Consider the following 21,139-nt stretch of genomic DNA (forward strand, 5'->3'; position numbering starts at 1 on the left):
CCGAGCGACGACATCAGTTTCAGTGGAACGTCGTCGCAGTAAACAAGCAGACCAAGCAAAAAGCAAAGAAATGGCAAGAACCAAGCAGACAGCTCGAAAGTCGACAGGAGGCAAGGCGCCTCGCAAGCAGCTCGCCACCAAGGCCGCCCGCAAAAGTGCGCCGGCCACGGGCGGCGTCAAGAAGCCCCACCGTTATCGACCGGGGACAGTCGCGCTGCGCGAGATCAGGCGTTACCAGAAGTCGACCGAGCTGCTCATTCGCAAGCTGCCCTTCCAGCGACTCGTGCGCGAAATCGCGCAGGACTTCAAGACCGACCTCCGCTTTCAGGGCAGCGCCGTGATGGCCCTGCAGGAGGCCAGCGAAGCTTACCTCGTCGGTCTGTTCGAGGACACCAACTTGTGCGCGATCCACGCCAAGCGCGTGACCATCATGCCGAAAGACATCCAGCTGGCCAGGCGAATTCGAGGCGAGAGGGCCTAGGCGAACGCAGCAGCGTGCCGCACCACACAAACGGCTCTTTTCAGAGCCACCCGTTCAACAAGAAAGAGTTCCGAGTAACGTCGGCCGGCGCCGCGCGATTGGCCGACCGGCCGTGCGACGTTCTTTTGCCGCCGAAGCGACCCGCGCTCTCGGCCTCGTTTCGAGAAAGCTAGCCGGTCGGGCAAAAGAGGGAAACCCCCCACTGGCTGCGACAGGCAAGAGAGAAAGAGGCGCGCCGATCGGCCAGCGCGACGTTCTTTTGCCGCCGAAGCGACTCGCGCTCTCGGCCTCGTTTCGAGAAAGCTAGCAGGTCGCGAAAAAAGAGGGAAACCCCCCACTGGCTGCGACACAGCGAGGAGCGGCGGTTGGTTCGCGCACGTGTGTTTGCCGAAAATTGGCAACGAGGGCGCGGCGCAAAATGACGACGAAAACATTCGAAGTCCGGGCATCTCTCTGCAATTCTGTTCGGGTGGCTCTGAAAAGAGCCGTTTCGAGTTTTTTCGTTCGCGCCGTCGTCGTTGCTCAGGCCTTCTTCGAGGTCTTTTTGGGCAAAAGCACGGCCTGGATGTTGGGCAGCACGCCGCCCTGAGCGATCGTGACGCCGCCGAGCAGCTTGTTGAGTTCCTCGTCGTTGCGAATGGCCAGCTGCAAGTGGCGCGGGATGATTCGGGTTTTCTTGTTGTCTCGCGCGGCGTTGCCGGCCAATTCCAACACCTCGGCGCTCAAGTACTCGAGCACGGCGGCCATGTAGACAGGCGCGCCGGCGCCGACGCGCTCCGAGTAGTGACCCTGGCGGAGAAGTCGATGCACGCGGCCGACGGGGAACTGCAGGCCCGCGCGCGACGAGCGGCTCTTCGGCTTTGCCTTCGCTTTGCCTCCGGCGTTTCCTTTACCTCGTCCTGACATGTTGATTCGTAGTTGCGGTTGGTGCTTCAAAGTAAGACTGTGAGGCCGTCGCCGCTCGAGTCGCTTTATATATGCTGCAGTTTTGCGCGCGCCGACCGGTCGTCGACCAATCGCGCGGCGCGCGCCGCAACTCGCTCGACTGCGATTGGTGCCCGTTTCGATGGCCAATTTGCATAAGGGAAAGCCCCCCGTTGTTTCGTATGCGCTGCAGTTAGCGCGCGCGTCGACCAATCGCGTGGCGAGCGCCGCAACTCGCTAGACTGCGATTGGCGCCCGTTTCGATGGCCAATTTGCATAAGGGAAAGCCCCCCGTGGCGAAGGCGGCGGAACGCCGATTGGCCGTTGCCGAGTCGCTCGAACGGCTCGCGCGCCTGCGATTGGCCGGCGCTTCGAGTGCTCATTTGCATAGCGGCGGCTTTAAAAGCGAGCGCGCCGACCAGCCGCCACACTCAGCTCGCAAACCCACCACAACCGCGACAACACGATGGCAGCATCAAAAGGCACGAAGAAGGCAGTCAAGAAGGCCGCGCCGGCCGAAAACAAAAAGAAGCGACGCGCCCGCCGAAAGGAGAGCTTCAGCATCTACATTTACAAGGTGCTCAAGCAGGTGCACCCCGACACCGGCATCTCCAGCAAGGCGATGAGCATCATGAACTCGTTCGTGAACGACATCTTCGAGCGAATCGCGTCCGAGGGCTCGCGCCTGGCAACCTACAACAAGCGGCACACGATCAGCAGCCGCGAAATCCAGACCGCCGTGCGACTGCTCTTGCCCGGCGAACTGGCCAAGCACGCCGTGTCGGAGGGCACCAAGGCCGTGACCAAATACACCAGCTCGAAGTAGTTTTTCGACGACGACGAAAAAAAAAACAGCGAAACGGCTCTTTTCAGAGCCACCCCTCGTGCTCGAAAGAGAAAAGCCACCACGCCCGTTCGCGGGCCCCATCGAAAAACACGTTTATTAATATTTTTATTATCAGACAAAGTTGTTGTTGTTGTTGTTCGCTCGTTCGCAAATAGCGGCGAGAAGATCGAAATTTCGCTCGGGCCCCGGTCGCTCGAGTGCTTTCGGCGGCCGCGCGAGCTCGCAAAACGACGGGACGGCTACGCCCCACGACGGCCAGACCTGCGCCCTTGGGCGCGCCGCGGTTCCTGCGAGGCGCCAAGGCGACGAAAGGCGGCGGCGCGGGCCCGTCGCTCGCCGAACGGGCCGAACGAGGCGAGCAAACTCGCCAAAACGCGGCCCGGCAGCGTTTTGCCGAGGTTCGGCGACCGACCGCGAGCGAAGCTCGGCCACCACGCGCACGGCGACGCGACGGGGGGCTGCGGCGGCCGAAGACGCTCGTTTCGAGCCGCTGCCGAGCTCCGTCCGAGGTCGCGCGGCCGCGCCGCAGCAAGAAACGTGCTCGCGCCTTAGCACAGATTCGCCAGCAAAAGCCGCCGCCAGGCCGATCGCTCCGTTCGCGTCGTTTCGTTTCGGTTCGACAGCGAGCTATTTATAACGCGTCATAGCAGTGGCCGGGCTTTCATAGCGAAAAGCGAAATCGAACGAAGACCAACCAACATGACAGCCCAACAGCAACAGCAACAGTCCGCCGGCAAAGCCAAGAAGACGCCGAAGGCCGCGCCGCCGGCGCACCCCACCTACCGGGTCATGGTCGCCGCCGCCGTGGCCGCGACCAAGAACAAACGCGGCACGTCTCGCCAGGCCATCGTCAGCTACATACGGAGCAACTACGACGTAAAGGACGGCACGGCCAGCCGCAACGTCACCGCCGCCGTCAAGCGAATGACCGCCGACAAGACTCTCGCGCAGACCAAGGGCACGGGCGCGTCCGGCTCTTTCAAGCTTCCCGTCGCCGAGAAGAAGAAGAAGCCCGCCGCCGCCGCCGCCGCCGCTAAAAAGCCGGCCGCCGCCGCAGCAGCGAAGAAGAAGAAGCCCGCGGCCGGCCAGAAGAAGACCGGCACGCCGTCCAAAAACAAGCGGGAGACGGCCAAGAAGTCGGCGCCCGCCGCCTCGAAGAAGGCCACGCCGAAAAAGGCAGCCAAGAAGCCCGCCGCGAAAAAGGCCACGACGGCGGCCAAGAAGCTCGCGGCCGCCAAGCCGAAGCCGAAGAAGCCCGCCGTGAAGAAGGTCGCCGCGAAAAAGTCGACGACGGCGAAAAAGGCCAGCAAGAAGTAGCCGGCGCGGCGTTGCGCCCGTCTGGCGCGCCCTCACACAACGGCTCTTTTCAGGGCCACCCGTTGTTTCAGTCGAGAGAGATTCCCGGGGTCGGGGTAATTACGAAGCCGGCAGGTGGCCGGGCGGCGTCGCTCGCGATCGACCGCCCTTCGACGTTCGGCGCCCCGCGGCGAAGCACGAAACGAGCGGGGTGCGCGCGCTGCACGCCGATTGGTCGCGGCGGTGAAAATGCGCCAAAGCGCGCTTTCGCGTTTCGCTCGCGTCCGACTCGGCCCGTATAAAGGCGCGCGCCGGCCGAAGTCGAGCACATTCTTCAGCGGACAGCGAAGCAGCAACAACAACTCACTCACTTATCAGCAACATGTCAGGACGAGGCAAAGGCGGAAAAGGCTTGGGAAAGGGGGGCGCGAAACGACATCGCAAGGTTCTGCGCGACAACATCCAGGGTATCACGAAGCCCGCGATCAGGCGTCTCGCTCGACGGGGCGGCGTCAAACGAATCTCCGGCCTTATCTACGAAGAGACTCGCGGCGTGCTCAAGGTCTTTCTCGAGAACGTGATTCGCGACGCGGTCACCTACACCGAACATGCAAAACGGAAGACCGTAACCGCGCTCGACGTCGTCTACGCTTTGAAGCGCCAAGGGCGAACGCTGTACGGCTTCGGCGGTTAGGCGGCGGGCCACGCAGGCGACAGCAACACAATCGGCCCTTTTCAGGGCCACCCGTTTAACGCAAGAGAGAGTTACTTAGACCGGCACGCCGGGCGATGTTTTTTTCGCCGCCGAATCGACTCGCCTTCCCGGCCTCGCTCGGCGCCGTTTCATTGGCGCTCAGCGGAGCGCGCTCATTGGCCGCGCGCCGGCGCGCCAATTCTTCGACCAACGGCAAGCGACGCAGTGGCAGTATAAAAGGCGCTTCGAACCGAGCGACGACATCAGTTTCAGTGGAACGTCGTCGCAGTAAACAAGCAGACCAAGCAAAAAGCAAAGAAATGGCAAGAACCAAGCAGACAGCTCGAAAGTCGACAGGAGGCAAGGCGCCTCGCAAGCAGCTCGCCACCAAGGCCGCCCGCAAAAGTGCGCCGGCCACGGGCGGCGTCAAGAAGCCCCACCGTTATCGACCGGGGACAGTCGCGCTGCGCGAGATCAGGCGTTACCAGAAGTCGACCGAGCTGCTCATTCGCAAGCTGCCCTTCCAGCGACTCGTGCGCGAAATCGCGCAGGACTTCAAGACCGACCTCCGCTTTCAGGGCAGCGCCGTGATGGCCCTGCAGGAGGCCAGCGAAGCTTACCTCGTCGGTCTGTTCGAGGACACCAACTTGTGCGCGATCCACGCCAAGCGCGTGACCATCATGCCGAAAGACATCCAGCTGGCCAGGCGAATTCGAGGCGAGAGGGCCTAGGCGAACGCAGCAGCGTGCCGCACCACACAAACGGCTCTTTTCAGAGCCACCCGTTCAACAAGAAAGAGTTCCGAGTAACGTCGGCCGGCGCCGCGCGATTGGCCGACCGGCCGTGCGACGTTCTTTTGCCGCCGAAGCGACCCGCGCTCTCGGCCTCGTTTCGAGAAAGCTAGCCGGTCGGGCAAAAGAGGGAAACCCCCCACTGGCTGCGACAGGCAAGAGAGAAAGAGGCGCGCCGATCGGCCAGCGCGACGTTCTTTTGCCGCCGAAGCGACTCGCGCTCTCGGCCTCGTTTCGAGAAAGCTAGCAGGTCGCGAAAAAAGAGGGAAACCCCCCACTGGCTGCGACACAGCGAGGAGCGGCGGTTGGTTCGCGCACGTGTGTTTGCCGAAAATTGGCAACGAGGGCGCGGCGCAAAATGACGACGAAAACATTCGAAGTCCGGGCATCTCTCTGCAATTCTGTTCGGGTGGCTCTGAAAAGAGCCGTTTCGAGTTTTTTCGTTCGCGCCGTCGTCGTTGCTCAGGCCTTCTTCGAGGTCTTTTTGGGCAAAAGCACGGCCTGGATGTTGGGCAGCACGCCGCCCTGAGCGATCGTGACGCCGCCGAGCAGCTTGTTGAGTTCCTCGTCGTTGCGAATGGCCAGCTGCAAGTGGCGCGGGATGATTCGGGTTTTCTTGTTGTCTCGCGCGGCGTTGCCGGCCAATTCCAACACCTCGGCGCTCAAGTACTCGAGCACGGCGGCCATGTAGACAGGCGCGCCGGCGCCGACGCGCTCCGAGTAGTGACCCTGGCGGAGAAGTCGATGCACGCGGCCGACGGGGAACTGCAGGCCCGCGCGCGACGAGCGGCTCTTCGGCTTTGCCTTCGCTTTGCCTCCGGCGTTTCCTTTACCTCGTCCTGACATGTTGATTCGTAGTTGCGGTTGGTGCTTCAAAGTAAGACTGTGAGGCCGTCGCCGCTCGAGTCGCTTTATATATGCTGCAGTTTTGCGCGCGCCGACCGGTCGTCGACCAATCGCGCGGCGCGCGCCGCAACTCGCTCGACTGCGATTGGTGCCCGTTTCGATGGCCAATTTGCATAAGGGAAAGCCCCCCGTTGTTTCGTATGCGCTGCAGTTAGCGCGCGCGTCGACCAATCGCGTGGCGAGCGCCGCAACTCGCTAGACTGCGATTGGCGCCCGTTTCGATGGCCAATTTGCATAAGGGAAAGCCCCCCGTGGCGAAGGCGGCGGAACGCCGATTGGCCGTTGCCGAGTCGCTCGAACGGCTCGCGCGCCTGCGATTGGCCGGCGCTTCGAGTGCTCATTTGCATAGCGGCGGCTTTAAAAGCGAGCGCGCCGACCAGCCGCCACACTCAGCTCGCAAACCCACCACAACCGCGACAACACGATGGCAGCATCAAAAGGCACGAAGAAGGCAGTCAAGAAGGCCGCGCCGGCCGAAAACAAAAAGAAGCGACGCGCCCGCCGAAAGGAGAGCTTCAGCATCTACATTTACAAGGTGCTCAAGCAGGTGCACCCCGACACCGGCATCTCCAGCAAGGCGATGAGCATCATGAACTCGTTCGTGAACGACATCTTCGAGCGAATCGCGTCCGAGGGCTCGCGCCTGGCAACCTACAACAAGCGGCACACGATCAGCAGCCGCGAAATCCAGACCGCCGTGCGACTGCTCTTGCCCGGCGAACTGGCCAAGCACGCCGTGTCGGAGGGCACCAAGGCCGTGACCAAATACACCAGCTCGAAGTAGTTTTTCGACGACGACGAAAAAAAAAACAGCGAAACGGCTCTTTTCAGAGCCACCCCTCGTGCTCGAAAGAGAAAAGCCACCACGCCCGTTCGCGGGCCCCATCGAAAAACACGTTTATTAATATTTTTATTATCAGACAAAGTTGTTGTTGTTGTTGTTCGCTCGTTCGCAAATAGCGGCGAGAAGATCGAAATTTCGCTCGGGCCCCGGTCGCTCGAGTGCTTTCGGCGGCCGCGCGAGCTCGCAAAACGACGGGACGGCTACGCCCCACGACGGCCAGACCTGCGCCCTTGGGCGCGCCGCGGTTCCTGCGAGGCGCCAAGGCGACGAAAGGCGGCGGCGCGGGCCCGTCGCTCGCCGAACGGGCCGAACGAGGCGAGCAAACTCGCCAAAACGCGGCCCGGCAGCGTTTTGCCGAGGTTCGGCGACCGACCGCGAGCGAAGCTCGGCCACCACGCGCACGGCGACGCGACGGGGGGCTGCGGCGGCCGAAGACGCTCGTTTCGAGCCGCTGCCGAGCTCCGTCCGAGGTCGCGCGGCCGCGCCGCAGCAAGAAACGTGCTCGCGCCTTAGCACAGATTCGCCAGCAAAAGCCGCCGCCAGGCCGATCGCTCCGTTCGCGTCGTTTCGTTTCGGTTCGACAGCGAGCTATTTATAACGCGTCATAGCAGTGGCCGGGCTTTCATAGCGAAAAGCGAAATCGAACGAAGACCAACCAACATGACAGCCCAACAGCAACAGCAACAGTCCGCCGGCAAAGCCAAGAAGACGCCGAAGGCCGCGCCGCCGGCGCACCCCACCTACCGGGTCATGGTCGCCGCCGCCGTGGCCGCGACCAAGAACAAACGCGGCACGTCTCGCCAGGCCATCGTCAGCTACATACGGAGCAACTACGACGTAAAGGACGGCACGGCCAGCCGCAACGTCACCGCCGCCGTCAAGCGAATGACCGCCGACAAGACTCTCGCGCAGACCAAGGGCACGGGCGCGTCCGGCTCTTTCAAGCTTCCCGTCGCCGAGAAGAAGAAGAAGCCCGCCGCCGCCGCCGCCGCCGCTAAAAAGCCGGCCGCCGCCGCAGCAGCGAAGAAGAAGAAGCCCGCGGCCGGCCAGAAGAAGACCGGCACGCCGTCCAAAAACAAGCGGGAGACGGCCAAGAAGTCGGCGCCCGCCGCCTCGAAGAAGGCCACGCCGAAAAAGGCAGCCAAGAAGCCCGCCGCGAAAAAGGCCACGACGGCGGCCAAGAAGCTCGCGGCCGCCAAGCCGAAGCCGAAGAAGCCCGCCGTGAAGAAGGTCGCCGCGAAAAAGTCGACGACGGCGAAAAAGGCCAGCAAGAAGTAGCCGGCGCGGCGTTGCGCCCGTCTGGCGCGCCCTCACACAACGGCTCTTTTCAGGGCCACCCGTTGTTTCAGTCGAGAGAGATTCCCGGGGTCGGGGTAATTACGAAGCCGGCAGGTGGCCGGGCGGCGTCGCTCGCGATCGACCGCCCTTCGACGTTCGGCGCCCCGCGGCGAAGCACGAAACGAGCGGGGTGCGCGCGCTGCACGCCGATTGGTCGCGGCGGTGAAAATGCGCCAAAGCGCGCTTTCGCGTTTCGCTCGCGTCCGACTCGGCCCGTATAAAGGCGCGCGCCGGCCGAAGTCGAGCACATTCTTCAGCGGACAGCGAAGCAGCAACAACAACTCACTCACTTATCAGCAACATGTCAGGACGAGGCAAAGGCGGAAAAGGCTTGGGAAAGGGGGGCGCGAAACGACATCGCAAGGTTCTGCGCGACAACATCCAGGGTATCACGAAGCCCGCGATCAGGCGTCTCGCTCGACGGGGCGGCGTCAAACGAATCTCCGGCCTTATCTACGAAGAGACTCGCGGCGTGCTCAAGGTCTTTCTCGAGAACGTGATTCGCGACGCGGTCACCTACACCGAACATGCAAAACGGAAGACCGTAACCGCGCTCGACGTCGTCTACGCTTTGAAGCGCCAAGGGCGAACGCTGTACGGCTTCGGCGGTTAGGCGGCGGGCCACGCAGGCGACAGCAACACAATCGGCCCTTTTCAGGGCCACCCGTTTAACGCAAGAGAGAGTTACTTAGACCGGCACGCCGGGCGATGTTTTTTTCGCCGCCGAATCGACTCGCCTTCCCGGCCTCGCTCGGCGCCGTTTCATTGGCGCTCAGCGGAGCGCGCTCATTGGCCGCGCGCCGGCGCGCCAATTCTTCGACCAACGGCAAGCGACGCAGTGGCAGTATAAAAGGCGCTTCGAACCGAGCGACGACATCAGTTTCAGTGGAACGTCGTCGCAGTAAACAAGCAGACCAAGCAAAAAGCAAAGAAATGGCAAGAACCAAGCAGACAGCTCGAAAGTCGACAGGAGGCAAGGCGCCTCGCAAGCAGCTCGCCACCAAGGCCGCCCGCAAAAGTGCGCCGGCCACGGGCGGCGTCAAGAAGCCCCACCGTTATCGACCGGGGACAGTCGCGCTGCGCGAGATCAGGCGTTACCAGAAGTCGACCGAGCTGCTCATTCGCAAGCTGCCCTTCCAGCGACTCGTGCGCGAAATCGCGCAGGACTTCAAGACCGACCTCCGCTTTCAGGGCAGCGCCGTGATGGCCCTGCAGGAGGCCAGCGAAGCTTACCTCGTCGGTCTGTTCGAGGACACCAACTTGTGCGCGATCCACGCCAAGCGCGTGACCATCATGCCGAAAGACATCCAGCTGGCCAGGCGAATTCGAGGCGAGAGGGCCTAGGCGAACGCAGCAGCGTGCCGCACCACACAAACGGCTCTTTTCAGAGCCACCCGTTCAACAAGAAAGAGTTCCGAGTAACGTCGGCCGGCGCCGCGCGATTGGCCGACCGGCCGTGCGACGTTCTTTTGCCGCCGAAGCGACCCGCGCTCTCGGCCTCGTTTCGAGAAAGCTAGCCGGTCGGGCAAAAGAGGGAAACCCCCCACTGGCTGCGACAGGCAAGAGAGAAAGAGGCGCGCCGATCGGCCAGCGCGACGTTCTTTTGCCGCCGAAGCGACTCGCGCTCTCGGCCTCGTTTCGAGAAAGCTAGCAGGTCGCGAAAAAAGAGGGAAACCCCCCACTGGCTGCGACACAGCGAGGAGCGGCGGTTGGTTCGCGCACGTGTGTTTGCCGAAAATTGGCAACGAGGGCGCGGCGCAAAATGACGACGAAAACATTCGAAGTCCGGGCATCTCTCTGCAATTCTGTTCGGGTGGCTCTGAAAAGAGCCGTTTCGAGTTTTTTCGTTCGCGCCGTCGTCGTTGCTCAGGCCTTCTTCGAGGTCTTTTTGGGCAAAAGCACGGCCTGGATGTTGGGCAGCACGCCGCCCTGAGCGATCGTGACGCCGCCGAGCAGCTTGTTGAGTTCCTCGTCGTTGCGAATGGCCAGCTGCAAGTGGCGCGGGATGATTCGGGTTTTCTTGTTGTCTCGCGCGGCGTTGCCGGCCAATTCCAACACCTCGGCGCTCAAGTACTCGAGCACGGCGGCCATGTAGACAGGCGCGCCGGCGCCGACGCGCTCCGAGTAGTGACCCTGGCGGAGAAGTCGATGCACGCGGCCGACGGGGAACTGCAGGCCCGCGCGCGACGAGCGGCTCTTCGGCTTTGCCTTCGCTTTGCCTCCGGCGTTTCCTTTACCTCGTCCTGACATGTTGATTCGTAGTTGCGGTTGGTGCTTCAAAGTAAGACTGTGAGGCCGTCGCCGCTCGAGTCGCTTTATATATGCTGCAGTTTTGCGCGCGCCGACCGGTCGTCGACCAATCGCGCGGCGCGCGCCGCAACTCGCTCGACTGCGATTGGTGCCCGTTTCGATGGCCAATTTGCATAAGGGAAAGCCCCCCGTTGTTTCGTATGCGCTGCAGTTAGCGCGCGCGTCGACCAATCGCGTGGCGAGCGCCGCAACTCGCTAGACTGCGATTGGCGCCCGTTTCGATGGCCAATTTGCATAAGGGAAAGCCCCCCGTGGCGAAGGCGGCGGAACGCCGATTGGCCGTTGCCGAGTCGCTCGAACGGCTCGCGCGCCTGCGATTGGCCGGCGCTTCGAGTGCTCATTTGCATAGCGGCGGCTTTAAAAGCCAGCGCGCCGACCAGCCGCCACACTCAGCTCGCAAACCCACCACAACCGCGACAACACGATGGCAGCATCAAAAGGCACGAAGAAGGCAGTCAAGAAGGCCGCGCCGGCCGAAAACAAAAAGAAGCGACGCGCCCGCCGAAAGGAGAGCTTCAGCATCTACATTTACAAGGTGCTCAAGCAGGTGCACCCCGACACCGGCATCTCCAGCAAGGCGATGAGCATCATGAACTCGTTCGTGAACGACATCTTCGAGCGAATCGCGTCCGAGGGCTCGCGCCTGGCAACCTACAACAAGCGGCACACGATCAGCAGCCGCGAAATCCAGACCGCCGTGCGACTGCTCTTGCCCGGCGAACTGGCCAAGCACGCCGTGTCGGAGGGCACCAAGGCCGTGACCAAATACACCAGCTCGAAGTAGTTTTTCGACGACGACGAAAAAAAAAACAGCGAAACGGCTCTTTTCAGAGCCACCCCTCGTGCTCGAAAGAGAAAAGCCACCACGCCCGTTCGCGGGCCCCATCGAAAAACACGTTTATTAATATTTTTATTATCAGACAAAGTTGTTGTTGTTGTTGTTCGCTCGTTCGCAAATAGCGGCGAGAAGATCGAAATTTCGCTCGGGCCCCGGTCGCTCGAGTGCTTTCGGCGGCCGCGCGAGCTCGCAAAACGACGGGACGGCTACGCCCCACGACGGCCAGACCTGCGCCCTTGGGCGCGCCGCGGTTCCTGCGAGGCGCCAAGGCGACGAAAGGCGGCGGCGCGGGCCCGTCGCTCGCCGAACGGGCCGAACGAGGCGAGCAAACTCGCCAAAACGCGGCCCGGCAGCGTTTTGCCGAGGTTCGGCGACCGACCGCGAGCGAAGCTCGGCCACCACGCGCACGGCGACGCGACGGGGGGCTGCGGCGGCCGAAGACGCTCGTTTCGAGCCGCTGCCGAGCTCCGTCCGAGGTCGCGCGGCCGCGCCGCAGCAAGAAACGTGCTCGCGCCTTAGCACAGATTCGCCAGCAAAAGCCGCCGCCAGGCCGATCGCTCCGTTCGCGTCGTTTCGTTTCGGTTCGACAGCGAGCTATTTATAACGCGTCATAGCAGTGGCCGGGCTTTCATAGCGAAAAGCGAAATCGAACGAAGACCAACCAACATGACAGCCCAACAGCAACAGCAACAGTCCGCCGGCAAAGCCAAGAAGACGCCGAAGGCCGCGCCGCCGGCGCACCCCACCTACCGGGTCATGGTCGCCGCCGCCGTGGCCGCGACCAAGAACAAACGCGGCACGTCTCGCCAGGCCATCGTCAGCTACATACGGAGCAACTACGACGTAAAGGACGGCACGGCCAGCCGCAACGTCACCGCCGCCGTCAAGCGAATGACCGCCGACAAGACTCTCGCGCAGACCAAGGGCACGGGCGCGTCCGGCTCTTTCAAGCTTCCCGTCGCCGAGAAGAAGAAGAAGCCCGCCGCCGCCGCCGCCGCCGCCGCTAAAAAGCCGGCCGCCGCCGCAGCAGCGAAGAAGAAGAAGCCCGCGGCCGGCCAGAAGAAGACCGGCACGCCGTCCAAAAACAAGCGGGAGACGGCCAAGAAGTCGGCGCCCGCCGCCTCGAAGAAGGCCACGCCGAAAAAGGCAGCCAAGAAGCCCGCCGCGAAAAAGGCCACGACGGCGGCCAAGAAGCTCGCGGCCGCCAAGCCGAAGCCGAAGAAGCCCGCCGTGAAGAAGGTCGCCGCGAAAAAGTCGACGACGGCGAAAAAGGCCAGCAAGAAGTAGCCGGCGCGGCGTTGCGCCCGTCTGGCGCGCCCTCACACAACGGCTCTTTTCAGGGCCACCCGTTGTTTCAGTCGAGAGAGATTCCCGGGGTCGGGGTAATTACGAAGCCGGCAGGTGGCCGGGCGGCGTCGCTCGCGATCGACCGCCCTTCGACGTTCGGCGCCCCGCGGCGAAGCACGAAACGAGCGGGGTGCGCGCGCTGCACGCCGATTGGTCGCGGCGGTGAAAATGCGCCAAAGCGCGCTTTCGCGTTTCGCTCGCGTCCGACTCGGCCCGTATAAAGGCGCGCGCCGGCCGAAGTCGAGCACATTCTTCAGCGGACAGCGAAGCAGCAACAACAACTCACTCACTTATCAGCAACATGTCAGGACGAGGCAAAGGCGGAAAAGGCTTGGGAAAGGGGGGCGCGAAACGACATCGCAAGGTTCTGCGCGACAACATCCAGGGTATCACGAAGCCCGCGATCAGGCGTCTCGCTCGACGGGGCGGCGTCAAACGAATCTCCGGCCTTATCTACGAAGAGACTCGCGGCGTGCTCAAGGTCTTTCTCGAGAACGTGATTCGCGACGCGGTCACCTACACCGAACATGCAAAACGGAAGACCGTAACCGCGCTCGACGTCGTCTACGCTTTGAAGCGCCAAGGGCGAACGCTGTACGGCTTCGGCGGTTAGGCGGCGGGCCACGCAGGCGACAGCAACACAATCGGCCCTTTTCAGGGCCACCCGTTTAACGCAAGAGAGAGTTACTTAGACCGGCACGCCGGGCGATGTTTTTTTCGCCGCCGAATCGACTCGCCTTCCCGGCCTCGCTCGGCGCCGTTTCATTGGCGCTCAGCGGAGCGCGCTCATTGGCCGCGCGCCGGCGCGCCAATTCTTCGACCAACGGCAAGCGACGCAGTGGCAGTATAAAAGGCGCTTCGAACCGAGCGACGACATCAGTTTCAGTGGAACGTCGTCGCAGTAAACAAGCAGACCAAGCAAAAAGCAAAGAAATGGCAAGAACCAAGCAGACAGCTCGAAAGTCGACAGGAGGCAAGGCGCCTCGCAAGCAGCTCGCCACCAAGGCCGCCCGCAAAAGTGCGCCGGCCACGGGCGGCGTCAAGAAGCCCCACCGTTATCGACCGGGGACAGTCGCGCTGCGCGAGATCAGGCGTTACCAGAAGTCGACCGAGCTGCTCATTCGCAAGCTGCCCTTCCAGCGACTCGTGCGCGAAATCGCGCAGGACTTCAAGACCGACCTCCGCTTTCAGGGCAGCGCCGTGATGGCCCTGCAGGAGGCCAGCGAAGCTTACCTCGTCGGTCTGTTCGAGGACACCAACTTGTGCGCGATCCACGCCAAGCGCGTGACCATCATGCCGAAAGACATCCAGCTGGCCAGGCGAATTCGAGGCGAGAGGGCCTAGGCGAACGCAGCAGCGTGCCGCACCACACAAACGGCTCTTTTCAGAGCCACCCGTTCAACAAGAAAGAGTTCCGAGTAACGTCGGCCGGCGCCGCGCGATTGGCCGACCGGCCGTGCGACGTTCTTTTGCCGCCGAAGCGACCCGCGCTCTCGGCCTCGTTTCGAGAAAGCTAGCCGGTCGGGCAAAAGAGGGAAACCCCCCACTGGCTGCGACAGGCAAGAGAGAAAGAGGCGCGCCGATCGGCCAGCGCGACGTTCTTTTGCCGCCGAAGCGACTCGCGCTCTCGGCCTCGTTTCGAGAAAGCTAGCAGGTCGCGAAAAAAGAGGGAAACCCCCCACTGGCTGCGACACAGCGAGGAGCGGCGGTTGGTTCGCGCACGTGTGTTTGCCGAAAATTGGCAACGAGGGCGCGGCGCAAAATGACGACGAAAACATTCGAAGTCCGGGCATCTCTCTGCAATTCTGTTCGGGTGGCTCTGAAAAGAGCCGTTTCGAGTTTTTTCGTTCGCGCCGTCGTCGTTGCTCAGGCCTTCTTCGAGGTCTTTTTGGGCAAAAGCACGGCCTGGATGTTGGGCAGCACGCCGCCCTGAGCGATCGTGACGCCGCCGAGCAGCTTGTTGAGTTCCTCGTCGTTGCGAATGGCCAGCTGCAAGTGGCGCGGGATGATTCGGGTTTTCTTGTTGTCTCGCGCGGCGTTGCCGGCCAATTCCAACACCTCGGCGCTCAAGTACTCGAGCACGGCGGCCATGTAGACAGGCGCGCCGGCGCCGACGCGCTCCGAGTAGTGACCCTGGCGGAGAAGTCGATGCACGCGGCCGACGGGGAACTGCAGGCCCGCGCGCGACGAGCGGCTCTTCGGCTTTGCCTTCGCTTTGCCTCCGGCGTTTCCTTTACCTCGTCCTGACATGTTGATTCGTAGTTGCGGTTGGTGCTTCAAAGTAAGACTGTGAGGCCGTCGCCGCTCGAGTCGCTTTATATATGCTGCAGTTTTGCGCGCGCCGACCGGTCGTCGACCAATCGCGCGGCGCGCGCCGCAACTCGCTCGACTGCGATTGGTGCCCGTTTCGATGGCCAATTTGCATAAGGGAAAGCCCCCCGTTGTTTCGTATGCGCTGCAGTTAGCGCGCGCGTCGACCAATCGCGTGGCGAGCGCCGCAACTCGCTAGACTGCGATTGGCGCCCGTTTCGATGGCCAATTTGCATAAGGGAAAGCCCCCCGTGGCGAAGGCGGCGGAACGCCGATTGGCCGTTGCCGAGTCGCTCGAACGGCTCGCGCGCCTGCGATTGGCCGGCGCTTCGAGTGCTCATTTGCATAGCGGCGGCTTTAAAAGCGAGCGCGCCGACCAGCCGCCACACTCAGCTCGCAAACCCACCACAACCGCGACAACACGATGGCAGCATCAAAAGGCACGAAGAAGGCAGTCAAGAAGGCCGCGCCGGCCGAAAACAAAAAGAAGCGACGCGCCCGCCGAAAGGAGAGCTTCAGCATCTACATTTACAAGGTGCTCAAGCAGGTGCACCCCGACACCGGCATCTCCAGCAAGGCGATGAGCATCATGAACTCGTTCGTGAACGACATCTTCGAGCGAATCGCGTCCGAGGGCTCGCGCCTGGCAACCTACAACAAGCGGCACACGATCAGCAGCCGCGAAATCCAGACCGCCGTGCGACTGCTCTTGCCCGGCGAACTGGCCAAGCACGCCGTGTCGGAGGGCACCAAGGCCGTGACCAAATACACCAGCTCGAAGTAGTTTTTCGACGACGACGAAAAAAAAAACAGCGAAACGGCTCTTTTCAGAGCCACCCCTCGTGCTCGAAAGAGAAAAGCCACCACGCCCGTTCGCGGGCCCCATCGAAAAACACGTTTATTAATATTTTTATTATCAGACAAAGTTGTTGTTGTTGTTGTTCGCTCGTTCGCAAATAGCGGCGAGAAGATCGAAATTTCGCTCGGGCCCCGGTCGCTCGAGTGCTTTCGGCGGCCGCGCGAGCTCGCAAAACGACGGGACGGCTACGCCCCACGACGGCCAGACCTGCGCCCTTGGGCGCGCCGCGGTTCCTGCGAGGCGCCAAGGCGACGAAAGGCGGCGGCGCGGGCCCGTCGCTCGCCGAACGGGCCGAACGAGGCGAGCAAACTCGCCAAAACGCGGCCCGGCAGCGTTTTGCCGAGGTTCGGCGACCGACCGCGAGCGAAGCTCGGCCACCACGCGCACGGCGACGCGACGGGGGGCTGCGGCGGCCGAAGACGCTCGTTTCGAGCCGCTGCCGAGCTCCGTCCGAGGTCGCGCGGCCGCGCCGCAGCAAGAAACGTGCTCGCGCCTTAGCACAGATTCGCCAGCAAAAGCCGCCGCCAGGCCGATCGCTCCGTTCGCGTCGTTTCGTTTCGGTTCGACAGCGAGCTATTTATAACGCGTCATAGCAGTGGCCGGGCTTTCATAGCGAAAAGCGAAATCGAACGAAGACCAACCAACATGACAGCCCAACAGCAACAGCAACAGTCCGCCGGCAAAGCCAAGAAGACGCCGAAGGCCGCGCCGCCGGCGCACCCCACCTACCGGGTCATGGTCGCCGCCGCCGTGGCCGCGACCAAGAACAAACGCGGCACGTCTCGCCAGGCCATCGTCAGCTACATACGGAGCAACTACGACGTAAAGGACGGCACGGCCAGCCGCAACGTCACCGCCGCCGTCAAGCGAATGACCGCCGACAAGACTCTCGCGCAGACCAAGGGCACGGGCGCGTCCGGCTCTTTCAAGCTTCCCGTCGCCGAGAAGAAGAAGAAGCCCGCCGCCGCCGCCGCTAAAAAGCCGGCCGCCGCCGCAGCAGCGAAGAAGAAGAAGCCCGCGGCCGGCCAGAAGAAGACCGGCACGCCGTCCAAAAACAAGCGGGAGACGGCCAAGAAGTCGGCGCCCGCCGCCTCGAAGAAGGCCACGCCGAAAAAGGCAGCCAAGAAGCCCGCCGCGAAAAAGGCCACGACGGCGGCCAAGAAGCTCGCGGCCGCCAAGCCGAAGCCGAAGAAGCCCGCCGTGAAGAAGGTCGCCGCGAAAAAGTCGACGACGGCGAAAAAGGCCAGCAAGAAGTAGCCGGCGCGGCGTTGCGCCCGTCTGGCGCGCCCTCACACAACGGCTCTTTTCAGGGCCACCCGTTGTTTCAGTCGAGAGAGATTCCCGGGGTCGGGGTAATTACGAAGCCGGCAGGTGGCCGGGCGGCGTCGCTCGCGATCGACCGCCCTTCGACGTTCGGCGCCCCGCGGCGAAGCACGAAACGAGCGGGGTGCGCGCGCTGCACGCCGATTGGTCGCGGCGGTGAAAATGCGCCAAAGCGCGCTTTCGCGTTTCGCTCGCGTCCGACTCGGCCCGTATAAAGGCGCGCGCCGGCCGAAGTCGAGCACATTCTTCAGCGGACAGCGAAGCAGCAACAACAACTCACTCACTTATCAGCAACATGTCAGGACGAGGCAAAGGCGGAAAAGGCTTGGGAAAGGGGGGCGCGAAACGACATCGCAAGGTTCTGCGCGACAACATCCAGGGTATCACGAAGCCCGCGATCAGGCGTCTCGCTCGACGGGGCGGCGTCAAACGAATCTCCGGCCTTATCTACGAAGAGACTCGCGGCGTGCTCAAGGTCTTTCTCGAGAACGTGATTCGCGACGCGGTCACCTACACCGAACATGCAAAACGGAAGACCGTAACCGCGCTCGACGTCGTCTACGCTTTGAAGCGCCAAGGGCGAACGCTGTACGGCTTCGGCGGTTAGGCGGCGGGCCACGCAGGCGACAGCAACACAATCGGCCCTTTTCAGGGCCACCCGTTTAACGCAAGAGAGAGTTACTTAGACCGGCACGCCGGGCGATGTTTTTTTCGCCGCCGAATCGACTCGCCTTCCCGGCCTCGCTCGGCGCCGTTTCATTGGCGCTCAGCGGAGCGCGCTCATTGGCCGCGCGCCGGCGCGCCAATTCTTCGACCAACGGCAAGCGACGCAGTGGCAGTATAAAAGGCGCTTCGAACCGAGCGACGACATCAGTTTCAGTGGAACGTCGTCGCAGTAAACAAGCAGACCAAGCAAAAAGCAAAGAAATGGCAAGAACCAAGCAGACAGCTCGAAAGTCGACAGGAGGCAAGGCGCCTCGCAAGCAGCTCGCCACCAAGGCCGCCCGCAAAAGTGCGCCGGCCACGGGCGGCGTCAAGAAGCCCCACCGTTATCGACCGGGGACAGTCGCGCTGCGCGAGATCAGGCGTTACCAGAAGTCGACCGAGCTGCTCATTCGCAAGCTGCCCTTCCAGCGACTCGTGCGCGAAATCGCGCAGGACTTCAAGACCGACCTCCGCTTTCAGGGCAGCGCCGTGATGGCCCTGCAGGAGGCCAGCGAAGCTTACCTCGTCGGTCTGTTCGAGGACACCAACTTGTGCGCGATCCACGCCAAGCGCGTGACCATCATGCCGAAAGACATCCAGCTGGCCAGGCGAATTCGAGGCGAGAGGGCCTAGGCGAACGCAGCAGCGTGCCGCACCACACAAACGGCTCTTTTCAGAGCCACCCGTTCAACAAGAAAGAGTTCCGAGTAACGTCGGCCGGCGCCGCGCGATTGGCCGACCGGCCGTGCGACGTTCTTTTGCCGCCGAAGCGACCCGCGCTCTCGGCCTCGTTTCGAGAAAGCTAGCCGGTCGGGCAAAAGAGGGAAACCCCCCACTGGCTGCGACAGGCAAGAGAGAAAGAGGCGCGCCGATCGGCCAGCGCGACGTTCTTTTGCCGCCGAAGCGACTCGCGCTCTCGGCCTCGTTTCGAGAAAGCTAGCAGGTCGCGAAAAAAGAGGGAAACCCCCCACTGGCTGCGACACAGCGAGGAGCGGCGGTTGGTTCGCGCACGTGTGTTTGCCGAAAATTGGCAACGAGGGCGCGGCGCAAAATGACGACGAAAACATTCGAAGTCCGGGCATCTCTCTGCAATTCTGTTCGGGTGGCTCTGAAAAGAGCCGTTTCGAGTTTTTTCGTTCGCGCCGTCGTCGTTGCTCAGGCCTTCTTCGAGGTCTTTTTGGGCAAAAGCACGGCCTGGATGTTGGGCAGCACGCCGCCCTGAGCGATCGTGACGCCGCCGAGCAGCTTGTTGAGTTCCTCGTCGTTGCGAATGGCCAGCTGCAAGTGGCGCGGGATGATTCGGGTTTTCTTGTTGTCTCGCGCGGCGTTGCCGGCCAATTCCAACACCTCGGCGCTCAAGTACTCGAGCACGGCGGCCATGTAGACAGGCGCGCCGGCGCCGACGCGCTCCGAGTAGTGACCCTGGCGGAGAAGTCGATGCACGCGGCCGACGGGGAACTGCAGGCCCGCGCGCGACGAGCGGCTCTTCGGCTTTGCCTTCGCTTTGCCTCCGGCGTTTCCTTTACCTCGTCCTGACATGTTGATTCGTAGTTGCGGTTGGTGCTTCAAAGTAAGACTGTGAGGCCGTCGCCGCTCGAGTCGCTTTATATATGCTGCAGTTTTGCGCGCGCCGACCGGTCGTCGACCAATCGCGCGGCGCGCGCCGCAACTCGCTCGACTGCAATTGGTGCCCGTTTCGATGGCCAATTTGCATAAGGGAAAGCCCCCCGTTGTTTCGTATGCGCTGCAGTTAGCGCGCGCGTCGACCAATCGCGTGGCGAGCGCCGCAACTCGCTAGACTGCGATTGGCGCCCGTTTCGATGGCCAATTTGCATAAGGGAAAGCCCCCCGTGGCGAAGGCGGCGGAACGCCGATTGGCCGTTGCCGAGTCGCTCGAACGGCTCGCGCGCCTGCGATTGGCCGGCGCTTCGAGTGCTCATTTGCATAGCGGCGGCTTTAAAAGCGAGCGCGCCGACCAGCCGCCACACTCAGCTCGCAAACCCACCACAACCGCGACAACACGATGGCAGCATCAAAAGGCACGAAGAAGGCAGTCAAGAAGGCCGCGCCGGCCGAAAACAAAAAGAAGCGACGCGCCCGCCGAAAGGAGAGCTCAGCATCTACATTTACAAGGTGCTCAAGCAGGTGCACCCCGACACCGGCATCTCCAGCAAGGCGATGAGCATCATGAACTCGTTCGTGAACGACATCTTCGAGCGAATCGCGTCCGAGGGCTCGCGCCTGGCAACCTACAACAAGCGGCACACGATCAGCAGCCGCGAAATCCAGACCGCCGTGCGACTGCTCTTGCCCGGCGAACTGGCCAAGCACGCCGTGTCGGAGGGCACCAAGGCCGTGACCAAATACACCAGCTCGAAGTAGTTTTTCGACGACGACGAAAAAAAAAACAGCGAAACGGCTCTTTTCAGAGCCACCCCTCGTGCTCGAAAGAGAAAAGCCACCACGCCCGTTCGCGGGCCCCATCGAAAAACACGTTTATTAATATTTTTATTATCAGACAAAGTTGTTGTTGTTGTTGTTCGCTCGTTCGCAAATAGCGGCGAGAAGATCGAAATTTCGCTCGGGCCCCGGTCGCTCGAGTGCTTTCGGCGGCCGCGCGAGCTCGCAAAACGACGGGACGGCTACGCCCCACGACGGCCAGACCTGCGCCCTTGGGCGCGCCGCGGTTCCTGCGAGGCGCCAAGGCGACGAAAGGCGGCGGCGCGGGCCCGTCGCTCGCCGAACGGGCCGAACGAGGCGAGCAAACTCGCCAAAACGCGGCCCGGCAGCGTTTTGCCGAGGTTCGGCGACCGACCGCGAGCGAAGCTCGGCCACCACGCGCACGGCGACGCGACGGGGGGGCTGCGGCGGCCGAAGACGCTCGTTTCGAGCCGCTGCCGAGCTCCGTCCGAGGTCGCGCGGCCGCGCCGCAGCAAGAAACGTGCTCGCGCCTTAGCACAGATTCGCCAGCAAAAGCCGCCGCCAGGCCGATCGCTCCGTTCGCGTCGTTTCGTTTCGGTTCGACAGCGAGCTATTTATAACGCGTCATAGCAGTGGCCGGGCTTTCATAGCGAAAAGCGAAATCGAACGAAGACCAACCAACATGACAGCCCAACAGCAACAGCAACAGTCCGCCGGCAAAGCCAAGAAGACGCCGAAGGCCGCGCCGCCGGCGCACCCCACCTACCGGGTCATGGTCGCCGCCGCCGTGGCCGCGACCAAGAACAAACGCGGCACGTCTCGCCAGGCCATCGTCAGCTACATACGGAGCAACTACGACGTAAAGGACGGCACGGCCAGCCGCAACGTCACCGCCGCCGTCAAGC

General features: G+C 62.7%; 11 protein-coding genes across 11 annotated transcripts; 8 read left to right on the forward strand and 3 right to left on the reverse strand.

Annotated features, from left to right (window-relative positions):
- The first annotated feature begins 70 nt into the window (after window positions 1-70).
- On the forward strand, window positions 71-481 carry LOC145759680 (histone H3). The gene has a single exon (XM_082573529.1). The coding sequence runs from the start codon at window positions 71-73 to the stop codon at window positions 479-481; it is 411 nt and encodes a 136-aa protein (XP_082429655.1).
- Window positions 482-1,003: 522 nt separating this feature from the next.
- On the reverse strand, window positions 1,004-1,387 carry LOC145760241 (histone H2A). Its single transcript, XM_082574117.1, has one exon. It carries the CDS (start codon window positions 1,385-1,387, stop codon window positions 1,004-1,006), a length of 384 nt encoding a protein of 127 aa, XP_082430243.1.
- A 484-nt stretch (window positions 1,388-1,871) lies between these two features.
- LOC145760242 (histone H2B.1-like) lies at window positions 1,872-2,231 on the forward strand. The gene has a single exon (XM_082574118.1). The coding sequence runs from the start codon at window positions 1,872-1,874 to the stop codon at window positions 2,229-2,231; it is 360 nt and encodes a 119-aa protein (XP_082430244.1).
- Window positions 2,232-3,930: 1,699 nt separating this feature from the next.
- On the forward strand, window positions 3,931-8,734 carry LOC145759630 (uncharacterized). Its single transcript, XM_082573476.1, has 3 exons — window positions 3,931-4,223; window positions 4,532-4,891; window positions 8,386-8,734. The coding sequence occupies exons 1-3, from the start codon at window positions 3,931-3,933 to the stop codon at window positions 8,732-8,734; spliced, it is 1,002 nt and encodes a 333-aa protein (XP_082429602.1).
- Window positions 8,735-9,054: 320 nt separating this feature from the next.
- Window positions 9,055-9,465, forward strand: LOC145759679 (histone H3). The gene has a single exon (XM_082573528.1). It carries the CDS (start codon window positions 9,055-9,057, stop codon window positions 9,463-9,465), a length of 411 nt encoding a protein of 136 aa, XP_082429654.1.
- Window positions 9,466-9,987: 522 nt separating this feature from the next.
- LOC145760243 (histone H2A) lies at window positions 9,988-10,371 on the reverse strand. The gene has a single exon (XM_082574119.1). It carries the CDS (start codon window positions 10,369-10,371, stop codon window positions 9,988-9,990), a length of 384 nt encoding a protein of 127 aa, XP_082430245.1.
- Window positions 10,372-10,855: 484 nt separating this feature from the next.
- On the forward strand, window positions 10,856-11,215 carry LOC145760244 (histone H2B.1-like). Its single transcript, XM_082574120.1, has one exon. The coding sequence runs from the start codon at window positions 10,856-10,858 to the stop codon at window positions 11,213-11,215; it is 360 nt and encodes a 119-aa protein (XP_082430246.1).
- A 720-nt stretch (window positions 11,216-11,935) lies between these two features.
- LOC145760245 (uncharacterized) lies at window positions 11,936-12,556 on the forward strand. Its single transcript, XM_082574121.1, has one exon. It carries the CDS (start codon window positions 11,936-11,938, stop codon window positions 12,554-12,556), a length of 621 nt encoding a protein of 206 aa, XP_082430247.1.
- A 361-nt stretch (window positions 12,557-12,917) lies between these two features.
- Window positions 12,918-17,715, forward strand: LOC145759629 (uncharacterized). Its single transcript, XM_082573474.1, has 3 exons — window positions 12,918-13,210; window positions 13,519-13,878; window positions 17,367-17,715. Exons 1-3 carry the CDS (start codon window positions 12,918-12,920, stop codon window positions 17,713-17,715), a joined length of 1,002 nt encoding a protein of 333 aa, XP_082429600.1.
- A 320-nt stretch (window positions 17,716-18,035) lies between these two features.
- LOC145759678 (histone H3) lies at window positions 18,036-18,446 on the forward strand. Its single transcript, XM_082573527.1, has one exon. It carries the CDS (start codon window positions 18,036-18,038, stop codon window positions 18,444-18,446), a length of 411 nt encoding a protein of 136 aa, XP_082429653.1.
- Window positions 18,447-18,968: 522 nt separating this feature from the next.
- On the reverse strand, window positions 18,969-19,352 carry LOC145760246 (histone H2A). Its single transcript, XM_082574123.1, has one exon. The coding sequence runs from the start codon at window positions 19,350-19,352 to the stop codon at window positions 18,969-18,971; it is 384 nt and encodes a 127-aa protein (XP_082430249.1).
- Window positions 19,353-21,139: the final 1,787 nt, after the last annotated feature.

This window comes from Corella eumyota, chromosome 7 (genome assembly GCF_963082875.1).
Source record: "Corella eumyota chromosome 7, kaCorEumy4.1, whole genome shotgun sequence".
NCBI lineage: Eukaryota > Metazoa > Chordata > Ascidiacea > Phlebobranchia > Corellidae > Corella > Corella eumyota.

Coding starts and splice junctions, on each gene's coding strand:
- LOC145759680 (XM_082573529.1), top strand. CDS start 71: ATGGCAAGAACCAAGCAGACAGCTCGAAAGTCGACAGGAGGCAAGGCG.
- LOC145760241 (XM_082574117.1), bottom strand. CDS start 1,387: ATGTCAGGACGAGGTAAAGGAAACGCCGGAGGCAAAGCGAAGGCAAAG.
- LOC145760242 (XM_082574118.1), top strand. CDS start 1,872: ATGGCAGCATCAAAAGGCACGAAGAAGGCAGTCAAGAAGGCCGCGCCG.
- LOC145759630 (XM_082573476.1), top strand. CDS start 3,931: ATGTCAGGACGAGGCAAAGGCGGAAAAGGCTTGGGAAAGGGGGGCGCG. Junction 4,224..4,531: donor AAGCGCCAAGGGCGAACGCT/GTACGGCTTCGG, acceptor ACGTCGTCGCAG/TAAACAAGCAGACCAAGCAA. Junction 4,892..8,385: donor CTGTTCGAGGACACCAACTT/GTGCGCGATCCA, acceptor TTCAGCGGACAG/CGAAGCAGCAACAACAACTC.
- LOC145759679 (XM_082573528.1), top strand. CDS start 9,055: ATGGCAAGAACCAAGCAGACAGCTCGAAAGTCGACAGGAGGCAAGGCG.
- LOC145760243 (XM_082574119.1), bottom strand. CDS start 10,371: ATGTCAGGACGAGGTAAAGGAAACGCCGGAGGCAAAGCGAAGGCAAAG.
- LOC145760244 (XM_082574120.1), top strand. CDS start 10,856: ATGGCAGCATCAAAAGGCACGAAGAAGGCAGTCAAGAAGGCCGCGCCG.
- LOC145760245 (XM_082574121.1), top strand. CDS start 11,936: ATGACAGCCCAACAGCAACAGCAACAGTCCGCCGGCAAAGCCAAGAAG.
- LOC145759629 (XM_082573474.1), top strand. CDS start 12,918: ATGTCAGGACGAGGCAAAGGCGGAAAAGGCTTGGGAAAGGGGGGCGCG. Junction 13,211..13,518: donor AAGCGCCAAGGGCGAACGCT/GTACGGCTTCGG, acceptor ACGTCGTCGCAG/TAAACAAGCAGACCAAGCAA. Junction 13,879..17,366: donor CTGTTCGAGGACACCAACTT/GTGCGCGATCCA, acceptor TTCAGCGGACAG/CGAAGCAGCAACAACAACTC.
- LOC145759678 (XM_082573527.1), top strand. CDS start 18,036: ATGGCAAGAACCAAGCAGACAGCTCGAAAGTCGACAGGAGGCAAGGCG.
- LOC145760246 (XM_082574123.1), bottom strand. CDS start 19,352: ATGTCAGGACGAGGTAAAGGAAACGCCGGAGGCAAAGCGAAGGCAAAG.